We start from the raw sequence: 24,087 nt of genomic DNA on the forward strand, positions 1-24,087 counted from the left end.
CGAACTCACGGACCGCGAGATCGTGACCTGGCTGAAGTCGGACGCTCAACCGACTGCGCCACCCAGGCACCCCTGTTTCTACTTTTAAATATTTTATCTTTTCATTCCTGGCTTTTGCCATTTTATCACTATTGCTAAAACTGAGGAACTCATTTGAACCTCCAGAGGAGAGGAATTAAGTTTTATAACTGGTAAGTACCATCATTTATCAAGCATCGAGGTCAAATAAGGAGATATTTCTTTCTACCTCTCCATCATACATATCCAAGGGCAGAGGAATTGTATTTTGAAACTGTTAAACCAAGTGTGTGTGTGTGTGTGTATGTGTGTATTTCTTTTGCAGACCATCAACTAACATAAACACTTACACCAGGGATGCTGGATTTTGTAAACCTAAAAGTCCCCAAACAATATCTTCCAGTTTCTAGGGATATGCTAGTTTCTGCCCTATTGAGGAGAGAGATCATAAACAAATGGTCAGTGCCTCTTACATTTAGCATTAATAAGAAGTCCCCAGAGTTATGCTGTTGAATTTATTTAAACTTGTTGTAGAACATTGCAAACGTACAAAATTAGAATTCTATGTACCTATGCCCAGCCCTAACAGCCGTCTACTCATGGCCGATCCCTTCACATCTGTAACCAATCCATTTCCTTACTTTTTTATTTTGAAGTAAATTCCAATCATCATCTCATTTCATCTCTAAGCATTGCATTATGTATCCTAAGAACATTTTAACGTAATCTCAAAAAAATTAATTTTAGTATCATTATACAGATTAAATCCTTTTTAAATAGAAATAGTATTATTTTTATCCTTACTCATCTATCTTTGAAATGCACTTACATTACATTGTATATTCTAGTTTCTATTAAAAGGATGTCTTTTGGGGGGCCTGCGTGGATCAGTTGGTTAAGCGTCCGACTTCGGCTCAGGTCATGATCTCATGGTTCGTGAGTTTGAGCCCCACGTTGGGCTCGGTGCTGAAAGGACCTTGCTTTGGATTCTGTCTTCCTCTCTCTCTGATCCACCCCTGCTCATACTATCTCTCTCAAAAATAAACAAACATTTAAAAAAAATATTTTAAAAAAAGTATGTCTTTTAAGCACACATTTATTTCCTCTGTAATTCAGAATTTCCCCATATGTGTACTATGAAAGGTCTCGACCCACAGGACAGCTAAGGCAGGGCACTGGCCCGGTGGATCATACAAATATTACATTTTCTGAATGTGCTGTAGCATAGAAAAAAACAGGCAAGTCCTGTCCTGAGGTACTCCTTTGTTTAAAACAGAAGTAGTTCGGGGTGCCTGGGTGGCTCAGTCGGTTAAGCGTCCGACTTTGGCTCAGGTCATGATCTCACCGTCCGTGGGTTCAAGCCCCGCGTCGGGCTCTGTGCTGACTGCTCAGAGCCTGGAGCCTGTTTCAGATTCTGTGTCTCCCTCTCTCTCTGACCCTCCCCCGTTCATGCTCTGTCTCTCTCTGTCTCAAAAATAAACGTTAAAAAATTAAAAAAAAAAAAAAAAACAGAAGTAGTTCTACTCTTAGCCCTCAAGTTCAGGAAAATGACAGTACCAACTGTCAGGTGACAATAATACATTTTAGTAATGAGTTCATCCTTTATTCAAGGGAAAACAGCCTATAGACTGGGGATCGTTGTGCCCAACAAGCAGTGGAGCGCTCTCTCTTCCCAAGGGATTTTGGGCAAGAGCCAAGTTTTATAGAGCATTAGAAGCAGCAGCGTAGAAACAGCATGACTGGCTAGCAGGTCCTATTTTCTAGGGTCAGGTAAAGTAGCTGAATCTGAGTTGGAGGATTGTGATTGGTGTACGTTAAATTTCCTTGGCAGTATGGTGTTTCCTCTAAGTGCAGGCTAACTTGTGTTCAGATTTGTGACTTGGGCCATCTCCATTTTGTGGGTTCCTACATATAAAACCTTTACCACAACTAAATACCTTTGCTTAGAACTGCTGGAAACCATTTAGACGTATATAAGGTATGCTCCCATACCTTGCATACAATGCACATACACTGATGTATATACCTCAGGAATCTTCAGACTTTTTCATTCACATAAGTCTAAAAAAATTTTGACAAAACAGTATTTTATTGCACATTTTAAAATTGGTATCTTTAAATAGCTGTAAAGAAGAATCTCTGTTGGTTTAAATACTGAATTTCAAAGTACCTTAACTCTTAAATCTAGTAAAATTCAGGTATACAATAACAACTTCTTAGCCACCAGCATTCATAGAAGTAATTTGAACAAACTAGCTTTAGAAGATAATAGTAAATTCAGTAAATACTGGACTGAGTATTCAGTAATACCAAAAAGTTGATTTTGTGAAACATGATAATGACATTATGGCTATATAAGAATATACCCATTATTTTTAGAAGTAGGTTCTTAAAAAAATGTTCTGAAATATACTTAGTAATTGGTAGACAGTTTGGGCTTCTAGTCTACACTTCTCGAGTTTTCTTGAGAATTTAAAATAGCACCTTTCTAATACCAATAGTCAGGTTTAACTAGTTACCTTGGATTGAAAAGGAATGTAGGAAACAACTATCTTTTGAAAGTTAGCCTTTATCTTTCTGGATGTTAGTCATCTCCCTTTATTTTTTCAATTTTTAAGGGCTAAGGATTCTTTTTGGACTCACTAACTCAAAATCAACAGCTGGAAATATTCTTAAAGGTCATTAGTTAAACCTCAGGAAAATGCCTTGCTTTCTCAGGCCTCTCTGACCTATAAAATAGCCTTGTAACTGCTACTACGTTCCAGATGGGGGAAAAGTTAAGCCAGATTAGCATGTGGCAGTCTTGGGAAAAATACTCACCTTTTGTATTATGTATGTCTATATACGTAGGTGACATGTACAGCCATGATGGAAATGCTGATGAGCCAGAATGGGTAAAGACAGAAAGAGAACAATTTGTTGAGTTTCGAGATAAGAACCGTGATGGGAAGATGGACAAGGAAGAGACCAAAGACTGGATCCTCCCCTCAGACTATGATCATGCAGAGGCAGAAGCCAGGCACCTAGTGTATGAATCAGACCAGAACAAGGTAAGTCTGGCCAGGCCCAAACAACCTAGCAGTGATCAAAGTCTGTTTCTAGGGGATTACCTAAAACATTCCTGTTGAGGTACATAGAGCATGTAAGGTCTTAATTAGTCTAAGTCTGCTGCAAATCTTAAGTTGGCGATTGAAAACTTACAGGGCAGTGCTAGCTATCTGATCTCATTTTAGAAATCCCTTTGCCCAGTGTTCACACCATTGAAGGCATTTGGCTTCAGCAAAGAGCCTCTGTACGTAGCCTGTGCCCAGCGTGCTTCATCTGTTACCTTTGGATCTCCAGGAAATTTTCCCTAATTTTTTTTCCCCATTATTTCCTTTGTTCTTTTATCTATCATAGGCTCATTTTCCCTACTCAAAGTTGGTCATCTCCCTCTTTTTTTTATTTTTATTTTTTTTTTATTTAAACAAAATTTTTTTTTATTAATGTTTATTTATTTTTGAGAGAGACAGAGCTCAAGAGGGGAAGGGCCAGAGACAGAGGGAGACAGAGAATCTGAAGCAGGCTCCAGGCTTCGAGCTGTCAGCACAGAGCCCAATGCAGGGCTCAAAGTCACGAACCGTGAGATCATGACCTGAGCCGAAGTCGGACGCTCAACCGACTGAACCACTCAGGCACCCTGATCATTTCCTTCTTAAATATGCTTTTTAAAACTAAATTCTTAGTAGTTACGTTGTAAATCAGCTTTTCTCTGGAGCCTGTTAAAATTGTCCTCAATTATCTGAGGCATTTGGTTCATTAAAAGAGTGGTATTATCACTAAGCCCTGTCACCTTTTCAGCAATACGAATGCTTTGCTTAGAGTGAGCTGAAAGTCAATCTAAAGACAGGGGCGGGGTTTGCATTCTGAATATTTCTCCTGTCTAAGCCTGTCTTCTGTTTCAAATGCAGTGTTTTATCATCAAGCCTTTTTAAGGGTCGGTCTGTTTTGAGTTCTTGCTTCAGTCACTTAAAGTAGCCAAGTGCTGTGTCCTGACTGAGCTATGTGAGAAAAAGAAACTCGTAAGGTCAAATCTTGGGAATCTGGCTTACGTAATGTTTGAGATGAGTGTCTCAGCCTTCATTTGGGGTTATGTCTGGAATCTGATTGATGGCTACAGTGTAGTGGGGATGAGGACTATGTAAGGATGTTAGCAGATTTCATTGTTCCTGTGAGGCAGTGACTTGATTCACTTTATTTTACCCAGTTCTTCCTATCTCTTACCTATACCTAGAAGATGTCCCACATCTTGCTTGACATATCTCTAGCATTAAGTTATTGAGCTATATTATTTCCATTCTTCCAGTTTTAACTTAATAAGAAAAATGTATTAATTGTTGCTTTCTTCCCTCTGTATGTGGAAGGGGTCAGGGATGAGGATTGAGTTCCCGTTTAATTTAGTGGAATTAGAATCTCAAATCCTAACCCCTTTTGTTCTATAGCAGTGTTTCTAAATTTGAAATGGGAAATCTGTTTTGCCGTAATTCACTCTTCTCTCTCGTTTCAGGATGGCAAGCTTACCAAGGAGGAGATTGTTGACAAGTATGATTTATTTGTGGGCAGCCAGGCCACAGATTTTGGTGAGGCCTTAGTACGACACGATGAGTTCTGAGCTGCAGACAGAAGAACCTGCATTTCTTCAAAAGTAATTTATTTTTACAGCTTCTGGTTTCACATGAAATTGTTTGCGCTACTGAGACTGTTATTACAAACTTTTTTTAAGACCTGAAAAGGCGTAATGAAAACCATCCCGTCCCCATTCCTCCTCCTCTTTGAGGGACTGGAGGGAACCGTGCTTCTGAGGAACAACTCTAATTAGTACACTTGTGTTTGTAGATTTACACTTTGTATTATGTATAACATGGTGTGTTTATTTTTGTATTTGTTCTCTGGTTGGGAGTATGATATGAAGGATCAACATCCTCAACTCACGCTTGTAGGCAAATATTAGCCCTTCACTCTTTCTCAACCCTTGCCATATAATTTTTATAATTCTGACTTAACTAATTTTTTAAAGCCTGAGATCAATAAGAAATGTTTAGGAGAGAGAAAAGGGAAAAAAAAAATGCCCCACAATTAATATTTAGAGAGAGAACACTTAACCTTGCCTGTTGAAAGTATGTTTTATAAGTAGTAGGGGCCACATAGTCCATTCAGTTGCTACAGGTCCAGCAATTGATCGTGGCATTATCTGGGCAAGGACAGATCCCTGTGCTGTCAGGAAGTTTGGCTCGACTTGATTTTGTTCATTTTTTTTCTTCCCAGTAGGACTAGCTGTTTGCTAATTTTGCTGGGCACAGCTGTGGTGGGAAGAGTTAGGGCCAGTGTCTTGAAAATCAAGTAGTGAGTGTGATCTCTTTACAGAGTTATACATAGAAACAGCTGGAAAATTAAGGGAAAAATACAAGTGTTTTCAGGGCACTTTTTTCTGGGTGTGCGTCTGTTGAAGTGCTCAAGACTGTCTTGCCTATTGAATCACTGTAAGTGCCCCATTCAGCTCCTATCTCCCCAGGTGTTCTGGGAATTAATCTTGCTTTCACTGCAGTCAAATTGTATTCCTTTCCAATTATGTCATTGAAAGTGCCTTTAACAAGAGAAATGATCACTGAATGAGGGTTCTGTTAAGAAACCCTAAAATAGATTATTTGGACCCCCTTATATGAAATGAAGCTTACAACCTCCCAATGTATTGGGGATTTTTTTTTTTTTTTTCTTTCCTTTCTCTTTCAGACAGTGGTTAAATAGCAGTATTAGTTAGGAGCTTGGTTGCAGTGTTCTTATCTTGTGGGCTGGTTTCCAAAAACCACATGCTGCTGAATTTACCAGGGATCCTCATACCTCAGAATGCTAACCACTTACTACCAGGCCTATTTCGGTGTCAGCTGAAGAGCTTGAACTCAGACTCAAAGATGAGAGGGCCTACATAGAGGACTCTTTGGTTTGAGGACCATTGCTCAACCTTCTTGCCTTTGACCCAACACTCCCTTTGCCCCCATTTCCCCTTCTCCCCACTGCCCCCAAAAAGTTTATCATGGATCAGCAGATTGCCAATCCTTGTCAAAGAGGGACATTGTAGAAAGAGCTGAAGAAGCCACCTTCTGTTCCCAACACACTTTGCCCATATTTTATGTAACACGAACTCTGTCTTTTTTGGTCCCTTTCTTATAGATGGACCTCTTTTGAGAAGAAGAATTGTATTCCAAACTTTTTTAGCCCTCAGGTTATTAAGATAAATGTATGTATATCTAACCTTTATTATTTCATATATCTTTATGGATAATACATTCAGGTGGTGCTGGGTGATTATTATAATCTGAACCTAGGTGTATCCTTTGGTCTTCCATGATCATGTTGAGGTGGACTACTTGGCCTGGTAAAATGCCGGATTATCATGTAACTTCATCCTGGCCTTTGCATTGAGCTCTTGAGAGTAGATAAACTCTTTTAAAGTTTAACCCCAGCATAGGGGAGTGGAAATCTCTGCTCTCCAGATTCCCCATTTTTACTGTTAAGATCAGAGATAATAATGTCAACTGGGATTAAAGAGAGCACATGAGTTGTGTGGCAAGACAGCCTCACAGCTCACTAGGTACAGAGAACCCAGACCTTATGTTAAAGTTACTCACTTAGAAAGCAAACCTTCATACGCTAAAATGGCAACTTCTGGATGCTGGGTGCTCAGCAGCAAGTGTTATACTCTAATCTCTAATGATCCCCCTGGATTATCTTTTTGGTTTAAGTCAAGCCTGAGGCTGGTGAACAGTGGCTACACACCCACATTGTGTGTTCTGTGAATGCTAGCTCTCTCGGATTTGGATACTGGTTATTTTTTATAGAGTGTAAACCAAGTTTTATATTCTCTAATGCAAACAGGTACCTATCTGTTTCTAAATAAAACTGTTTACATTCGTTGTGGGGTACATATGTCCTTTATTCTTTTAAGAAGTGGAACTCTTGCTTAGAATTACAGATGCTATAAAATGTCAAAGAAAAGGAGGTCTCCTAGAGGTTTACTGTACTCCCTCCCATCCCAGATAAGTTCTGCCTTCTTCCAGATTAATTACTCCTTTCTTAATTCTGAAATCTTCTGTCATCCTTCTCACTACAGCTGTACCCCTTCTCTGCTTTCCTTAGGCTGTATAACTGGAGAAGAGCCTAGCTGCTCATTACATAATTATCTGATACCAAACACAAGGCATTCCTGAATGTACACATGACATTTATCTTGATTTTTATTTCAAAAAGGCTTTTACAGGGGGAGCATGAAGTACAAGGTAAAACAGTTTTTTCAACACTTTTTGAACATTATAAACTGTATAAAGGTGTGTAAATTCATTCTGAGAACATGAAGAGAATTAACTATTAATACACAGCTTAAGACAGATATATAGGTTTAGCCAAATTGGGTGGGGAGTACCTGGAATAATTCATGCTGGCTCAGGAGCTTCTGGACACAGCTGTCCCTGCCAGAGCTATAGTGATGATTGGCGGTAATGGCATAAAGAAGTTCTTTCAAACCCCTATTTTGGGCCTACTTGAGGTTTAGTTTGTTCTTTCTTTCTATCTCTCCCATTTCTAAGATGTTTATGTTTGTTCTAATTCAGATTGTATCATCTTAGAGCCCCAGTAAGGGGGGGAAAAAAGTTTTTGAAAAGGAAGATAATTGTTACCCATACACTGAAAAATCAGCCATACTCCTTTATAGTTGCCCCATATGTAGAAATCAGCTCTCAGGTGCTGTCAATGGTGCCACTTAGAATTGGAGGATTGTTGGGGCGCCTGGGTGGCGCAGTCGGTTGAGCGTCCGACTTCAGCCAGGTCACGATCTCGCGGTCCGGGAGTTCGAGCCCCGCGTCAGGCTCTGGGCTGATGGCTCAGAGCCTGGAGCCTGTTTCTGATTCTGTGTCTCCCTCTCTCTCTGCCCCTCCCCCGTTCATGCTCTGTCTCTCTCTGTCCCAAAAATGAATAAACGTTGAAAAAAAAAAATTAAAAAAAAAAAAAAAAAGAATTGGAGGATTGTTGACATGGCCTTTGGAATGGTCTATAGTAGACCCAGCTGGAACAGCAGCTTTGTAGGCAGGAAAGGAATGGTAGGAAAATGGGAAGTTGATGCCCCAAATTTGCCATATTCCCCTTCCCATCTTCTGCATTTGTTAGTAGCTTGGTTTTTGAGAGAAAAAAAGGAATTCCCTAAATGTGAAATCCTAGTTGCTGCAAATAAGCCAATATGGCTCCTTAGTTTGGGCCAACCTGGCTGGAAGAGAGAGCAGAAACTTCAGTTTTCTGGGAGCTGGACATTTCAGAATCATCTGTCATGGACTTCCCACACACCATCTCCATGATGCAAGCTCGGAACTGGAAGGAAAGGGCAGAATTGGAGTTAGTCCCATGCAGACCAGTACAGAAGAGACGACATCGGGAAATGGCAAGAGATCTCATTCTCCGTATCTCCAAAGCCTCGCACAATGCCATATACCCAGCATCTCCTCGTGGTTTTGAATACATCTTCCCAATCCTGAGAGCTACTGCAGGGCCTACAACAGTAATCCCTCCACATTTTGGCTCAGAGGTTCCACTGTTGGGAAACCTCACAAAGCAACCTGCCTCAATAAGACACTCAAAAGTGGTGCCAGAGTAGGCCTACCCACCCACCCCTCCATTACTAGAAGGTGCTCCCAATTGAAAAGGATTGCCAATTTTGTTTCCATCCAGGAGTTTTGAGTCCCATCTCTGAAGACGAAGGAAACAAAACAGCTATTAAGAATTAAAGCAGGGGGGTTGCCCCACAAGATAGGAACTCTCCTAGATTCATCTGAGCTTGGGTTTTTTTATTAGCTCAGATTCAGGATTTGGGATAGGCCACCTGGTACCTTCAGATGATAAACTGTTTTAGAGACTTACGCATATGTTGTTATTTCTGTGCTTTGCATATGCTCCTGCAGGCTGGAAGTTGGGAAGGATTAAGAACTTGTGAAATGGAAGCACTAGGAATTTAGGGTGATGGTTAAATCTGTTTGTTTGTCAAGAAAACAAAACCCTTCCACTTCTCATCCTTCCCTTTGGAGCAACCTGACTTTTAAGGCTCAAATTCTGTTTTCTCTGGGTTCTATTACATTGTTTCAATGACCAAGCCTTTCTCCCTGTGCTTATTACCGAGAGCTTCCCTTGTTCACCCCTAGAAACCTTTTGAGTAGAGTCCAAGGTGCTCTGAATTAAAAGTCATTGGTGAGAAAAGAACCAGGTCTCATGAACTAGAGTCTCATAGGAATGTAAATAGAGAGCTTTACCTGCTTATTCATGAAGCAGTAGATGATGGGGTTGTATACACAAGCACTCTTGGAGAAGAAGGCAGGAATGGTGACAAGCCGTAAGTCCAGCCCATGGTTACGGTTGTTGACCATGTACATGGCCATCGCAGCGTAGGGTGTGTAACAGACACAAAAGGATCCCACCATCACCACCACCATGCGGCTCACCTCCCGCTCTGCCTTCTGGGTTGAGGCTGACTCCTGTTGCTGGGCTGCGACCTGGGCGGAGCAGAGAGAAACATCCTCTTCCCGGCCCTCAACTCCCAGATCTCAACCCTTGTCCACCAGGGCGGCATCTGCTTCGATTGCCTCTCTCTGTCCCAGCTTCTGGCCTAGCGCCTCTTGTTCTCCTTCCTTGAGGAAGACCAGATGGAGATGGCTGTCTGGTCTTTGACGTTGGAAGGGATCACAAGAATCTCTTGACACACATTTGAGCAGAGAGGACCCCACCCTACTCTTCACACCATTTCATCATTCTCCCTGCCCCCACTTCCTTCACTGCTTTCAGGCATCTCCTCTACCTGGCTGTGAACATTTCCAGAGGTCAAACGTTCGTTCTTTTTTTAAGTTTGTTAAGTAATCTACACCCGACGTGGGCCTCGAACTCATGACCCCAAGATCAGGAATTGTGTGCTCTTCCGACTGAGCCAGCCAGATGCCCCCAGAGGTCTTATGTTCTGAAGCACTCACCCATTCTTCCCTCCCATCTTGGAGCCCCCGACCCCCTCCTCCCTGAGCCTCACACAAATCACTCACGACTCTGAGGGCTCCCAGCAGCTGCATGTAGGAGAAGCAGATGAGGGAGAGAGGCACGATGAAGCAGAAGATGAAGAGGAACCAGGTATAGTACTCGCTGCGGTATTTGGTGCCCACGGTGTACCAGTCAGGGCCACAGGAACACTGCAGGCCCTCGGGGATGAACCTGCATGGGACCAAGCACTCACCCACTGGACAGGCACTTGCTCGCCGCGGGGTTCACCACAGAAATGAGTGGAGTGGAGCTGAGATCCTGGATTATGCTCTCCACTTAGAACCCAGAGGATGCCCACGGACCTTCAGGCAGGGGCAGTTTCTGTCTTTACCAGCTGAGGCTATAGCAATTCCAACTGCAGGATAAACATTAGCAGTTGCCTCCCACAGCCCTTGCCCTCACCTACTCCACCCGCTCGTTAAAAGTGGAGGTCAGAGAGAAAGGTTATCCCCAATTCTTTCCACCCACGCCAACCTGAGCTCCTAGCTAAATTAGCACCACTGCCCTACACTCTCACCGGCTCCAGCCAAAGAAGGGTGGGATGGAGACGCCAATACCAATGGTCCAGGTAGCCAGGACCACCATCAGTGCGTGCTTGGAGCTGAAGCGGAAGTTGCCGAAGGGCTTACAGATGACCAGGTAGCGCTCAAAGGCCAGGAAGGCCAGTGACCAGCCTGTCACCAGACCTGTAGTGAAATGTGAGGGCAATTGGGGGTAGATGGGCCCACCCGGCCTGGCAGACAGAATGGAATACTGACAGGGTGGAGCAAGCATAGGGAGACAGAGCGTTGGACTGAGGGTTGGTGTGGAGTTTGGGACTCAGTTGGTCAGACTTCTAGTCTCTGCTGCTTTACACCCCGGTGAGAAAAAGCACCAAACTCCTTTTCCCCAGATTCCTCTTTAGGGGCCCACTCTAACCCAACAGTCTGGTTCCTGGTTCCAATCCTAGAGCAGTCCTTTGTCTCCCCCACCCCCCCACCCAGTCTCCTTCCCCTGCGTACCTGCCGTACAGCCCATGAAGGCCTCCCAAGCACAAACATGGCGGCCAAAGATGAAGTATGCGTGACAGCTGGTGATGAAGACGATGGAGACAGAGGAGACGCAGTAGAGGAAGCCCCCCAGGGACACATTGACCAGAATATAGTTGAGTGGCTGCCGCAACTTTCTGTAGCGGAGGGTGGCCACCAGCACCGTGGCATTGAGTGGTGTTCCTACGAAGAAGACAAAGCCCATGAAGACCGCCTGGAGGTGGAAGGCCCAGACAGGGGCAATGTGGTACTGAGGCCCATCCCATGGCCCCACCAAGGAAATGTTCTTGAACAGATAAAACTCCTCCTCCCCTGACATCTTACTCATGGGACGCCCCCCACCCTCTGATTCCTCTTATAGAGTACCGTCCCGCCACTTCTCCCCCACCTTGCAAAGAACCCTCTCGCCAAAGCCACTTTTGGTCTCCTTGAACGATCAGTACTGATCCTAAGCCTCCTAAGGACAAATTCTGAGATTAGAGATGTCCAAGCCCCCACCTAAACCTCCTTTTGTGGGCCCAAAGCTGATTGCGTGTTGAGAGGATAAAAATATTGGGCTCAAAGAATCGACATGCAGTGCTGGGTGCCGGAATGAATAGGAGGAGTCAGCTCACTGCAACTGGGAGATGCTGACCCATATTTAATAGAGATGCTTCATCACTTTTTTTGTGTGTGCGTTCTCTGAATGGCGCTATTGAGGGCGCGACTTTGCATTTGGCTTCTGACACCACCACGTCCCTACAGGTTTCCGCACCCATCTGCTCTTTTGTGGAAGGTGGCCCCTAAGTCTCCCTTTCCAGAGGTCTTGGGCTCACGGCCAGCCTGGGAACCGGCCTCAGGCTGCAGGAAGCTGCAGGGAACGGGGAGCACCCAGGGAGCACCTTCGTCAACAGCCTTCACAGATGGGTACGGGGCACCTTGAAAATGCTTGAAGTCTAAGGCCTCCCTGGCTGCTTCTGTTTCTTCGTGTTGAGTCTACCCAGAGGATGTATGTTTTCTACTCAGACCCCACCCCGCCCCCAGCCCGTCTGAGGTTGCTTTGCTCACGGGCCCCCCGCCTTTAGCTCAGCAGTACTCAAGTTACCACGGTCTTGCCCCATCTGCCCTGGAGTCCTGCCGGGCTCCCGCAGCCTAAGTCAAGACCTCTTCCGTGCAGCCCCCCCCCCCACCCAGTGAGGCCAGCTGTGCTCTAACCTCCACCTGTGCTTACACTCAACACTATACCTCAGCTCTGAATGTACCGTCTTCCCCACCTCCGCAGACCCAGAATGCAGAGATAAAGGTGACACACTTTAAATACGGATACGTGAAAGGATGGCCCCCTGATGGCATAGTAGTTTGTATCAGATGAATCCCTCCCGTGGGTAAAAATCATCAACTCCGGACAAAACACGAAAAACCACTACTGAAAAGTGCTATCAAGTGCCCCAAAGCAGGCAGAGATGTCAACGACCCAATCCTTGAATGACCAGAACCATCTCCATTAAAGTGGATTCTTTCCTGAGGGCACTCCCCGGTCTAGATGGCAGGGGACAGCCGGAATTCAAGCAGCAAGGCCCAGCCGTTATGGCTTGCAGAGTCAGAGGACGGAGTCTGGGGGACCCCAGAGTAGCTGAAGACTGAAGGTGGGTTTTCTAAAAGGAAGAAAGCCACAGAAGAGGAAGCTTTCAACTCTGCATGCAAACTCCCCTCAAATGCTAGGCTGCCTGCTGAGCTATGCACGGAGGACTAACCGAGGAGCCCAGCAAAAAGCAAGAGGTGCTTCAGGTGTGAAGCCTGAGCAGATTGTTTCGGCTGCCATCCAGGGCAGCAGAGAAAGAGTTTTGAGTTTGATTCCCAGCAGGTTAGAGGAGCTGGGCAAACACTTCTGGCTTTCCATTTGGAACTCCAAAAGGCCACTTGGAACTCCAAAAGGCCACCCCTTAGGACTAAAGTCTATGTCCTTTGAATCCTGAGCTAGAAAGGCTAGAAGGAGTCTTGTCAGCCATTTGTGGAAACGACGTCCCCACGTACATGCATGCATACAGACACACACACACTCCACAGACGCTCGCCCGCAGGTAGGATCCTGGCAGAGACCCGGTCAAGCACCCAGGAATTGCAAGGCCACTGGGTTTCCACTAGGTTGCCTGGGTCAGCTGGTCCTCTGTCCTGGGCAGGCCCTTATGACCGGGGCCAGAGGCCATCCCTAAGGCTGTGTCTACCTCTGGGCAGGGCAGGTGGCCCGTGAGACCGTGCTGAGTGGAGCGAATCAGCCTCTGCTGTCTTCAGGGCTCAGCTGAGGTGCCCACCTCTGTACATGGTTCTGACAGGAACCCTTGGGCTTGGCCTGCCAAGGCAGCTGATGTAGGCCAAAGACACCCAGGCCCTCTCACTCGCACTACCCAGGCCAAGTGGTTGCACCCTTGGCCTCTCCTAGGTCTGCCCTGAAACCTTTCCACACAGTCCCTTCCCACCTTATTCCACACACCCTCAGAGGGAGGGGCAGTGGGCCCAAGCTGGGAGCAACCCAGCCCTCGGTGAGATGGGGCAGCCGCTCTGGGAGCCGGCGGGGGTGGGGCGGCAGCTTAGGTCTAAAAGAGCCTTAGCCAAGTACAGGGTCTTACTGGTACCGTCTATGCAGGAGACAACACATTTTTGGAGTCCGGAAGCCATGGAGTAGGGAGCAGGAAGATTTTGAGGATGGTGCCTGTGGTAAAGGTGGAGGGTAATGATATAAAATCTGAAGGCATGTTAAGTACATTCAATGTAGACAGTGTCCTTTTCAAGTTTAAAGGCACTTTATTAGTTTAAGAACATGATAATATATGCTAAGGCTTTACACAAGATTATGTTAGGTATGTTTTTTTTTTTTTTAACGTTTATTTTTGAGACAGAGAGAGACAGAGCATGAACGGGGGAGGGGCAGAGAGAGGGAGACACAGAATCTGAAACAGGCTCCAGACTCTGAGCTGTCAGCACAGAGCCCGACGCAGGGCTCGAACTCACAGACCGAGAGATCATGACCTGAGCCGAAGTCGGCCGCTTAACGACTGAGCCACCCAGGCGCCCCGGTTAGGTATGTTTAGACCAGGGTTTCTTTACCTCCATATTATTGATATATTGGGTCAGATAATTCTTTGTCGTCAGGGGGCTATCTACTGGATTGTAGGATGTTAGCAGCAATCCTGGCCGCTGCCCACTGGATGCCAACAGACCTCAGTCGTGATAGCGAAAAATGTCTCCAGACACAAATATCCCCTGAGAGGCCAAACCACCCCCTGCCCCCTCCCCTCCAGTTAAAAACCGCTGATCTAGATTTGGATGTATAAATGTCCAGAACCAAATGGAAAAGAGTCAAGAGGAAATTTGTTTTTCTAGTTGTTCTGATTGTCCAGAAAAAAAAGGAAAGTCCTAGAAAAGGAGGATATTTTTTGAATAGTTTTAGCATATGGGTTGTTTTTTTTTTTCCTATTCTTTTTAGGAGTTTATTCATTTATACGCCCACCTTTTCTGGAAATAGTTTCAGGGAGGTTTGCGGGAATATATGGGACACAACAAGAAGTCCTGAATCAAATGTAGAAGCAAAAGGAGAAAGAGAACAGCAGTGGGAAGTTCAAGAGTCAGAAATTGAATTGAAATAGGACCGCACATTCGTGCTTTCCAGCAGCTACACATTGGCAGAATTCAGTGTCCGGAAAATAAATGCAAACCAACTCTTCTTGGTTTTGTGTTCTTGGGGTTATGACAGACAAGAATGCCTCCCTCGGGACCTCACAAAGGAGACATCAGTGTCTTATGACAAACGCTGTCCTCAACAACATTCCCGAGTAGACACAACAACCAGTTTCACAGGATTGGGTATTGAGTATGACCTCTCACTAGGGACTCAACACAAAGCATAAATCAGAACTGGACATAAACCAGAACCATTAGGCTGAGCACCGAATACCCACTCTGCTGGGTTGCCCTGATCCCAAGGACCTTTTGGGTCCCTGGGGGCTCGAAATACATTTCTCCTTGCCCTCTCTAATCGTGGCTTCTCAATGCTTAGATGTCCATAATTTAATTTCTGTTTTTGAGTGGATTATAGATATGTCCCAGACTGAAAATTCAAAAAGTACTAAGGAATATACAGTGAAAAATAAGCTGATTTCGCACCCCGGCTCCCAGACACCCAGTTCCCCTCTCCAGATGTGGCTTTTGCTGTGTCGCTGGCACGCAGGAGGTGACAATGAGCTTGAGATGATGTGTTGTGACAGTGCTGTCTGTTAAATACTGACCTGTAAGGCCCCTCCAGACAGATGCTGAGATCAGAGTAAGGTCTACCCACTGTTGTAGAAATGAGGAATCGTCAAAGGATCTGCCTGACCGAAAGCCATCCCCTCTTGGGAGGAAAAGGAGGAAGCCCCTAGAAGTAGCGTCACCATTCTCCCCAGAGAACTCCATCTGTGGCTTGTTAAACGCAGAGTCAAGCAAGTCACCGAGGGCCTAATGTCCCAGTGCCCACAGCAAGGCCACAGTGATTTTAGCCCGGAAAAGAAATGTATGGTAGGTGCCAGTGGGTCCCCACCTGAGCAGTTCTCCTCTCCCCAGACCCCTGCCATCCTGGAGGCATTTGGTGGGGGGCGGGGTGGGGGGGGGCAGTGTTTTCCGGCTGTCTCCACAGTGAAGAAGCGATCGCTGGTATTTAGTGGGCAGGGCACTCTTCCAGACAGGCCCCACCAAGAAGAATGATCCGGCCACAAATTCGAACAGCACCCCCAGAGCGAAGCACTGGCTGGAGTCCAACCCCTGTCTCATCCCTGAAACATTCTCACCCCCTAGGAGCCTCTTCTTGGAGCGGCCTCACTTCCAGGCACATCCACCAACAGGAGCAATTTAGGGAATGTGTGCTGAGGTCACGGAATGACGCGTTGAGTGTGCTATTATTTATCAGCCAGTTTATAGCTGGGGAACAGCTACCCCAAAAAAGTCTCTTCGGTTTTACAAGAGATGAGCTGTTGCCTTTCTCTCTGGCCACGATTAGTTGGAACCAGTTGCCCGGCCCGGCACTCCTGGATGGAGACCATGAAACTCCCCCCCAGATACAGACGCAGGCGCGCCGATCCTGTCCCTAAAGCCAGGGGCCAACCTTGCTGCCTATCCCAGAGAGGAGTTAGTTCGTTAGGAAGCCTGCTTAAAAGGTCGGAAAGCAGGAGGGGTTCTTCAGCCTTGTGGTTTCTACTTGGAGCCAAGAGACGCGGACTGACCTGAATATCTGTTGCCCCTAGCGATTTTTTTTGTGTGCTCTCCCGAGACTGTTCTTTCACGTACGCACTCACTCCTTCATTCATTCCACAGACGTTTGCTAAGCGATGTCTACAACAACAGTTGTGCTGTGAAGATGAGATGAGATCAATCTGGTAGAATGATCACACAGAGCCCAGCACACAGACGTGCTTGGGCGTCGCTTGTCAGCAGGACTGACAAGCGCCAGACGCGAGGCTGGACCCGGAGACCAAGAAGACAAGAAGACGGGGCTCCCTCGAGCAAGAAGGTGGTGGCGGTGGGGGGGGGGGGGGGAAGGGGGCGGGACGGATAGAAAGAGAGCCTGGCAGCGCCCACTGGGATCTTCCACAAGGCTCCAGGCTCCAAGCCTCCCCCTCACTCTCATTTGGGAAACTCCCAACCAGAAGGAAACCACCCAGGCCACATTCAGCCCGTTAGCGTTAGCAGGTTTTTCCTGCCGCGTCCCCAGGCAGGGGGAGCAGGGTAGGCTGGGGCGTGGGAGGGAGTGTGAGTATTTACAGGATGTTTTCCCACCGCCGCTTTGCTAGAAAGGCTGGGTAGCAGCGTGCACTGCGTTTAAAACAGCCTTCGCGTTTAGATAAATGTGCCTCTTGTAAGCCGAATGTGGAGAAGTTTCTTTTTCTTACGGTGGGGATGACACCTATCTCACAAGGTTGTTACAAGATCTGTAAAGCACAGAACACACTGCCTGGCCCATACTGTGCATTAAAGGGCAACTTTCCTATGATTTCCCGCCCCCCGCCCCTTCATGTTGCCATCATAATAACCCCTCTGCCTCGCACAGCACCTTACAGTTTGCAGACTGCTTGCACAGACGTTGCCCCACCTGATCCTCAGGTGAGAATCACCCTGGAAGGCACACAGGGCAGGTGTCACTTCCCCAGCTGACAGGTGAAGACACTGAGTGACTTAGCAAGCGTCATCTAGTCAAGGTGACCCGCGTCAGTCTTCCGCTTCCTTGTCGAGGAAGTTGATGGATTGGGAGGATTTTTTTTTTTTTTTCCTGGTGATCTGATCAGGAGGTAAGAAAGAAGTGTTGTTCTTCATGGGGTGCCGGGGCTGCTAGACAGGCTCCCTCAGACCTGGGGCTCCCCTGGCAAGTGGAGGTCGCTGGACCCCGGCTTCTTCTCTGCCCTCTCCCACAAAGTCCACATGGTGGCCCTGGGGGAGAGGCGGCTGGCCGTGGGGAAGAAGGGGCCCGCCTGGAGCGTGGGGCATCTGTGTGGCCCTGCCGTGGGCCAGGGAGGTGCGGAGAGAGCCACGGGAGAGGCAAGGCCCGCTGGAGCGCAGCCGGCCTGGGCTGGCTGCCAGCCTGGGAGAGGAGTCCGCCTCTAGGAACCACACACTGTGCCTGCTGCTGATGTGGCAGGGAAGGCACATCTGGCTAAGCACAACCATCAGTGGCTCGTTGGTCTAGGGGTATGATTCTCGCTTAGGGTGCGAGAGGTCCCGGGTTCAAATCCCGGACGAGCCCTGGCTTTTCTGATTTTTTTTTTCCTGTACCCCAACATACACATATACAGTACTTGCCCTTTTTAGTCTAGAGGCATAAAGATGGCCTAGCGGTGAGTGAATAAAGGACGGTAAGGACAAGCTGCTGGTCTGTCTCTCCATTAGCCGTGGTCTCTATACACCCCATAATTTCCACTGAGGCCAAATGGGGCCGGAGAACTGGCATAGCATGGGGAGCTGAGCTGGAGAGCCAAAGGGCTGGGCTGTGTCAGGCAGGAGGAGCCTCTCAGAGGGCCTTACCTGAAGAGCAAGTGATCAGGACGATTTGGGGGTGGGTCCGAGCTGGCGGTCAAGAAAAGGCAAGCTCCTTTTATAAACCCAAGCCATGAAACGCACTGGATTCGAAGTCCAAAAGGTAGGATTCAAGTTACACTTTCGAGTCTCAGGTTTCCTCTTGGTAAAATGGGAACAGTAATACTTATTTCTCAAAGTTGTTGGAAGGATTAAAGCAGAGATTGTATGTGAAAGCCCTTTGCAAACTATAATGTACCTCACAGACATCGGGATTGTTTGGAATAATGCTAAAATAGAAATCTAGAGGCTAAAATAAAGGAAATCTGGCTGGCGGAGTCGGTTGAGTGTCTGACTCTTGATCTCAGCTCAGGTCTTGATCTCAGGGTTGTGAGTTCAAGCCCCATATCGGGCTCTGCACTGGGCCTGAAGCCTACTTTCAAACAAAACGAGAAAAAAAAAAAAATCTAGAGAGGGACTTCTGGCAACATGACAGACTGAACTAATGCAGCTATTTCCTCACCCAGTGCCCTCCTAAAACACACCCAGAAAGATTGCATAGAATAGACTTAGGATTTTTTTAATGTTTATTTATTTTTTGAGAGAGAGAGAGAGACAGAGAGAGAGAGAGAGCGCCCACGGGGGAGGGGCAGACGCAGAATCCGAAGCAGGCTCCAGGCTCTGAGCTGTCAGCACAGAGCCTGATGTGGGGCTCAAACTCACGAACTGCGAGATCATAACCTGAGCTGAAGTCGAACGCTTAACCGACTGAGCCACCCAGGCATCCCTGCATAAAATAGAATTAAAAAATTACTATCTAGGTTGGGCGTCTGGGTGGCTTAGTCAGTTAAGCATCCAACTCTTGATTTCAGCTCGGGTCATGATCTCACAGTTTGTGAGTTTGAGCCCCATGTTGGGCTCCAGCCCCGTGTCAGGCTCCGCGATGACACATAGAGCTTGCTTGGTATTCTCTCTCTCCCCCTCTCTCTCTCTGCCCCTACCCGGCTCACGTGCTCACTCTCTCTCTAAAAAAGTAAATAAGTAAACTTAAAAAAAAAATGAATATCAAGGTGCCTGGCTGGCTCAGTTGGTAGAGCATGTGACTTTTGATTTCAGGGTCATGAGTTCAAGCCCCACACTGGGTGTAGAGATTATTTAAAAAAAAAAACATTAAAACAAAATTAATATCTGAATAATTCAAAAATTCATTTTTTAAAATGAAATTCCCAGGATTAGAGAAGGAATACAAAGCCAAAGAAAAGAGAAGAGGAGGCTGTCACAGTGCCCCGTGGTGGGTTTCAGACACAGATATATGCCCAGGGACCTGGGGCTGTGTTTTAGTGCTTCCGGTTATAGGATATATTGCTTCAGTCCACCAGAGACAAAAAGCTGGGACTGAACACCCTGTTCAAGATCAGAACACCAAAGATCAGAACACCAAATATCAGACCGCCTGGATGGCTCAGTTGGTTAAGCATCTGACTTCAGGTCAGGTCATAATCTCGCAGTTCATGAGTTCAAGCCCCATGAGCTGTGCTGACAGCTCAGATCCTGGAGCCTCCTTGGGGTTCTGTGTCTCCCTCTCTCTCTGCCCCACCCTTGCTTGTGCTCTGTCTCTCGAAAATGAATAAGTCTTAAAAAGAAGAAGAAGAAGAACACCAAAGATCTACCTTGTCCATGAAAAGAAGATGAAAATGACACACAGCAATCCAAGGAAGCAATGAAAAGGAACAGAAACACAAGTCAACTCGGAGAAACTGAAGTCCCAAGCCTGAGCAAATGCTTAAGTTGCTTCTGGATTTATGTTATCTACATGATGCTGGATCCTCAAGCGGTGAAATTAATTCTAAACCTGGTTTAGGATCCTTGGAATACCATATAGCCCCACAGAAAGCAAGAAAGAGCTCTGTCACAATGTTTTCATAACCCAGGGCAAATGGGACTCTCACTAAACAAACAAACACCTACTGCAGAAGAGCTCACGATAAAATATCATAAACTAGACAAGGAAGCAATCCACCATAAGGAAGAGTCAGCAGACACAACAAATAGGAGAATTAACATTCCAAGAACTGTGCGTGATAGAAAAACATGAAAACCACTCTACAATAAGCATACTTAAAACTACCAAAGATTAAAGACAAGAAAATAAGCCATAATGAAAACATTGCACTATTAACAAAAGCACTTTACTGAGGGAAAAAAATAAAACCTAGGGAAAGACACACCGTTGAAATTAGACTCAATGACCCATTAAACAGTAGACTGGATCCAGCTGATAAGACAATTAGTGAATTGGAAGATAGAGCTGATGAAATCATTCAAACTATGGAGAGGGAGAAGTGAAGAGATTGAAGGTATGAAAGAATAGTTAAATGACACTAGGGAAAGCTTAAGACAGCATTAGCAACAAAAGAGTATAGAAAAAAAAAAAAACCAGAATATCTTCCAAAGGCCAAGAGAAAACTGTCAAACTAAAATTTTATGTCCATTAAGTTTCCATGTAAATTATAATAATATAGGGGCACCTGGGTGGCTCAGTTGGTTGAGCATCTGGCTCTTGATTTCTGCTCAGGTCATGAGCTCACAGTTTGTGGGATTGAGCCCCAAGTTGGGTTCTGTGCTGGCTGCACGGAGCCTACATGGGATTCTCTCTCTCCTCTCTCTCTGCCCCTTCCTCATGCTCTCTCTCTCAGAATATATAAATAAACATTTAAAAATATAAATTATATGAAGTTAAGACATTTTAAGGCAAAGATTGAGAATGTTCGCCAAAGACTTTCACAAAAATACCCCCAAAAGATATATACTTCAGGGGCGCCTGGGTGGCTCAGTTGGTTAAGCGTCCAACTCCTGATTTTGGCTCAGGTCATGATCTCACCGTTTGGTTCATGAGTTCCAGTCCATCGATGGGTTCTCAGCATGGAGCCCACTTAGAATCCCCTATTCCTCTCTCTCTCTGCCCTTCCTCTCTTGTGCTTTTGCTCTCTCTCAAAAAATAAACATTAAAAAAAAAAAAGATATACAAGAAGGGAGCAAATAAGAAGGAAGGAGTGAAATGCAAGAAGGAATGGTGAGCAGAGAAATTTATAAATATGTTAGTGAATCGTGAATCTAAACAAGCACTTGAAAGCCACTGTTAGTGGAGTGTAAATTGATCCAACTACTTTATAGAGCAGTCTGGCAATAATCAATTTGCACATATTCTATGACTCCGAGATTCTATTTCTTGGTACCTACATTAGAGAAGTGCTTACCTATGTGCCTAGGAAGCATGCACAGCACTAACCACTAAGGTATTGTTTTCTAACACAGAAAACTCAAAACAACCTAAATGCCCATTACCAGAATAATGGATAAGTAGATTGTGGATATTCAAACACTGAAATCGTATTCAGCCGTTAAAATTCATGAATTGGGGCTAAATAAAACTTGGAGAAATGTTTAAAAAATTTTTTGAGAAAAAAGAAAAAAAGAAAGTTTGCAGAATTTTTATTTTATTTATTTTTTAAGTAATCTCTGTGCGCAAAGTGCGGCTCAAACTCACAACCCGGAGATCAAGAGCTGCATGTTCTACCAGCTGAGCAAATCAGTATTTTGTTGCTTGTGGATACATACATATAAAGAAAAACTGTAAAATAATAAATAGGAGGGCTATCTGTGAATCAAATGTGGCAAGAATGGACAGTTGGATTTCAGCGGTGAGTACGTGGATATTTGTGGTTATACTCTGTACTGTACCTTTCTGGTTTGTTGTTGTTGTTTTAAATGAAGGTATCTTGGCATTTTAGAAATAAGGGTAAAGGGGGATAAATGGCTGCATCGATCCTCAAAGAGGATGATCTGATGGGATGGGATTAGGGGAGAGGCTGAGTCCAGAGTCCAGGGATTACAAGGATTAATTCAGATCATCCCCCTAAGCTGATTACCTGGCTGGCGCCCCCACCACTCCTGGCCCTTCAGATATACATCCCTGGACCACAGTCAACTCCCCCTCCCCCAATGCCTGCCAAGCCCTTACCTCCTGACTCCTAACTTCACCCCTACCTTCAACCCAGTACTGATGCGTCCAGGATTTGCCCGAATTTGGGTCCTGAAAATAGACTGGTTCAGGTCTCTCCTGAAAGCTCCCCAAATCAAAGGTGAACAGTGACCCGTACCCCAGGAGCCAGGGAGAGATCAGTCCTAAGACTCAGGATCAGAACTCCCTGAGCAGAGCCTGGATCACTGGATGTCACAGTTGACAACTTCCTCTCCTGCCCCTCCCTCCATGAACCAAGAAGTCAACGGTCAAGGTCAAATGCTAACTGAACTTGCTGGCTAAGCCAGGACTAGAAGGAGCTGTGTTTGGGTAAAACAGCTATTGGGGTTTAACATTCCAGTCTCTGTCAGTCTCCTGAACTCTACACCCCCATCCTGACACCTCACCACCCCCGTGCCAGTCATGTCCGGACAGGCCTGATATCTACCGCAGGCTCTCTGAAAAGGGTCTTTGTAGGCTTGTTCAACAGCCTTGCCCCACAAATGGATTACCTTGGCCACAGGATCTGGGGTATAATCCTGTCCTCCGGGGGAGCAAATGAAATCTCCTTGATCTGTGCTCATCATCTCTCAGAGCACCAGGCTGGGGGTTTGAGAGGGAGAAAAAAAGGAGGGAGTGGGAAGAAAGAGACTTATAGGGCAACATTACAGTTAATAGGCAACATTTAACTCCCTAAGTGTGAAATCATCTATTACATGATAAGACAACGTATTAACTGTGTAGTTAGAGATTTACCTCTCTCATTTATTGTGTCAGGTGTCAATGGAGATGCTAGAGATACAAAAATGACTAAGATACCTCCCAATCTTCCAGAAGCTGGGCAGACACAAGAGTCAATTGAGACCTCAAATTGACAGGCGCTGCCCTAGAGGGAAGGAGGCCAGGGTAGAGCCCAGCAAGGGCCTCTCCTGGTCCAGGGGTGGGCATCAGGGAAGGCCGCCTAGAGGTGACTCCCGACTGAGCGTTGAAGAATAAGTGGGGGGTGTCCAAGCAAAGAAGGGCTTCTTTCCTGAGGAATGTGGAGGGCTTGTGAAACTGGAAGCCTGTGGGGGTGAACACAGACAACGTATGCCCATAACCTGCCGAGTGCACATGCAAGAAAAGGGATTGGTGTGTGTCCCTGGCTCAGAAATCTAACACTTTTCTGGGTGTGCTGGGACTGCCTGGTTCCCAAGTGTACCCACTTCTTTCCTGGCTGAGACCTGTAGAGACATGAGAACAACTCAAGATCCGGCACCCGGTAGGAGTTCCTTGAATGAATGATTGAATAAGCGAAATAAGCTGGGTTTCCACATCTGCCACGTACGAGAGCGAAAATCAGCAGTGCTCACTCTGAACAGGCTACAGGGGCAGGGTAGGTAGTAGTTCAGGCTCACAGCGCACAGGGTGTGGGGCCAGGTGGGAAGGCGCAGTGGTGGAGAGAAGAGGTCTTCAGGCAGCGAGGGCTGCGTGGGATCAGGAGCCGCCCTCCTGAAAGGGTCTCCGGTTCTAGGCTTGTTGCGGGTGCGGGGGAAGCAAAGAAGGAGATCAGGGCCCCTCAGTCCGTGTATCTCCGCCTTGGCTTCCCTCCTCCAGCCCTCACGCAGCCCTGGGACGCAGGAGGCCACCGCGCGGGAACCGGGACGGCGGCCGGGGGTCCGCGCTGACTGCGGAAGTGGGGGACGCCGGGTCCGTTTGGTGGGCGTGTGAGTTTCCGCGCGTTTGGAGGAAACAGGACCGGAGGATGCGTCCCGCTTTGTCCCTTTCCTCCCCCATCATTGCGCGGGACGGGGCTCTGACACCTGGCCCCGAGGGGTCCCCGCGCGCAGCCGACTCCGGGCAGGACCCTTCGCCAGAACCAGGGGATCTCGTGGCCACTCCTAGGGCAACCTCCAGCTCCGAATAGCT

The 24,087-nt window shown here is 46.4% G+C and overlaps 2 protein-coding genes and 1 non-coding gene across 4 annotated transcripts in view; 2 read left to right on the plus strand and 1 right to left on the minus strand.

Moving 5' to 3' along the window:
• CALU (calumenin) overlaps window positions 1-6,968 on the plus strand; it is a 31,192-nt gene extending 24,224 nt beyond the window's left edge. For both annotated transcript variants that reach the window (XM_043589456.1, XM_043589457.1), the window contains exons 6-7: window positions 2,869-3,068; window positions 4,565-6,968. In XM_043589456.1, coding sequence (XP_043445391.1) covers window positions 2,869-3,068; window positions 4,565-4,669 — 305 coding nt within the window. In that variant the 3' untranslated portion in view covers window positions 4,670-6,968. The remainder of the gene's footprint in view (window positions 1-2,868; window positions 3,069-4,564) is intronic.
• Window positions 6,969-8,067: 1,099 nt separating this feature from the next.
• Window positions 8,068-11,504, minus strand: OPN1SW (opsin 1, short wave sensitive). Its single transcript, XM_043589454.1, has 5 exons — window positions 11,118-11,504; window positions 10,634-10,802; window positions 10,122-10,287; window positions 9,345-9,584; window positions 8,068-8,412 (listed from the first exon to the last, which is right to left on the minus strand). The coding sequence occupies exons 1-5, from the start codon at window positions 11,470-11,472 to the stop codon at window positions 8,293-8,295; spliced, it is 1,050 nt and encodes a 349-aa protein (XP_043445389.1). The 5' UTR covers window positions 11,473-11,504; the 3' UTR covers window positions 8,068-8,292.
• Window positions 11,505-17,817: 6,313 nt separating this feature from the next.
• Window positions 17,818-17,889, plus strand: TRNAP-AGG. Its single transcript has one exon. It is a non-coding gene; the product is annotated as a tRNA-Pro (tRNA).
• The last annotated feature ends 6,198 nt before the right edge of the window (window positions 17,890-24,087 follow it).

Source organism: Prionailurus bengalensis, chromosome A2, assembly GCF_016509475.1.
Source record: "Prionailurus bengalensis isolate Pbe53 chromosome A2, Fcat_Pben_1.1_paternal_pri, whole genome shotgun sequence".
In the NCBI taxonomy this organism is placed as follows: Eukaryota; Metazoa; Chordata; class Mammalia; order Carnivora; family Felidae; genus Prionailurus; species Prionailurus bengalensis.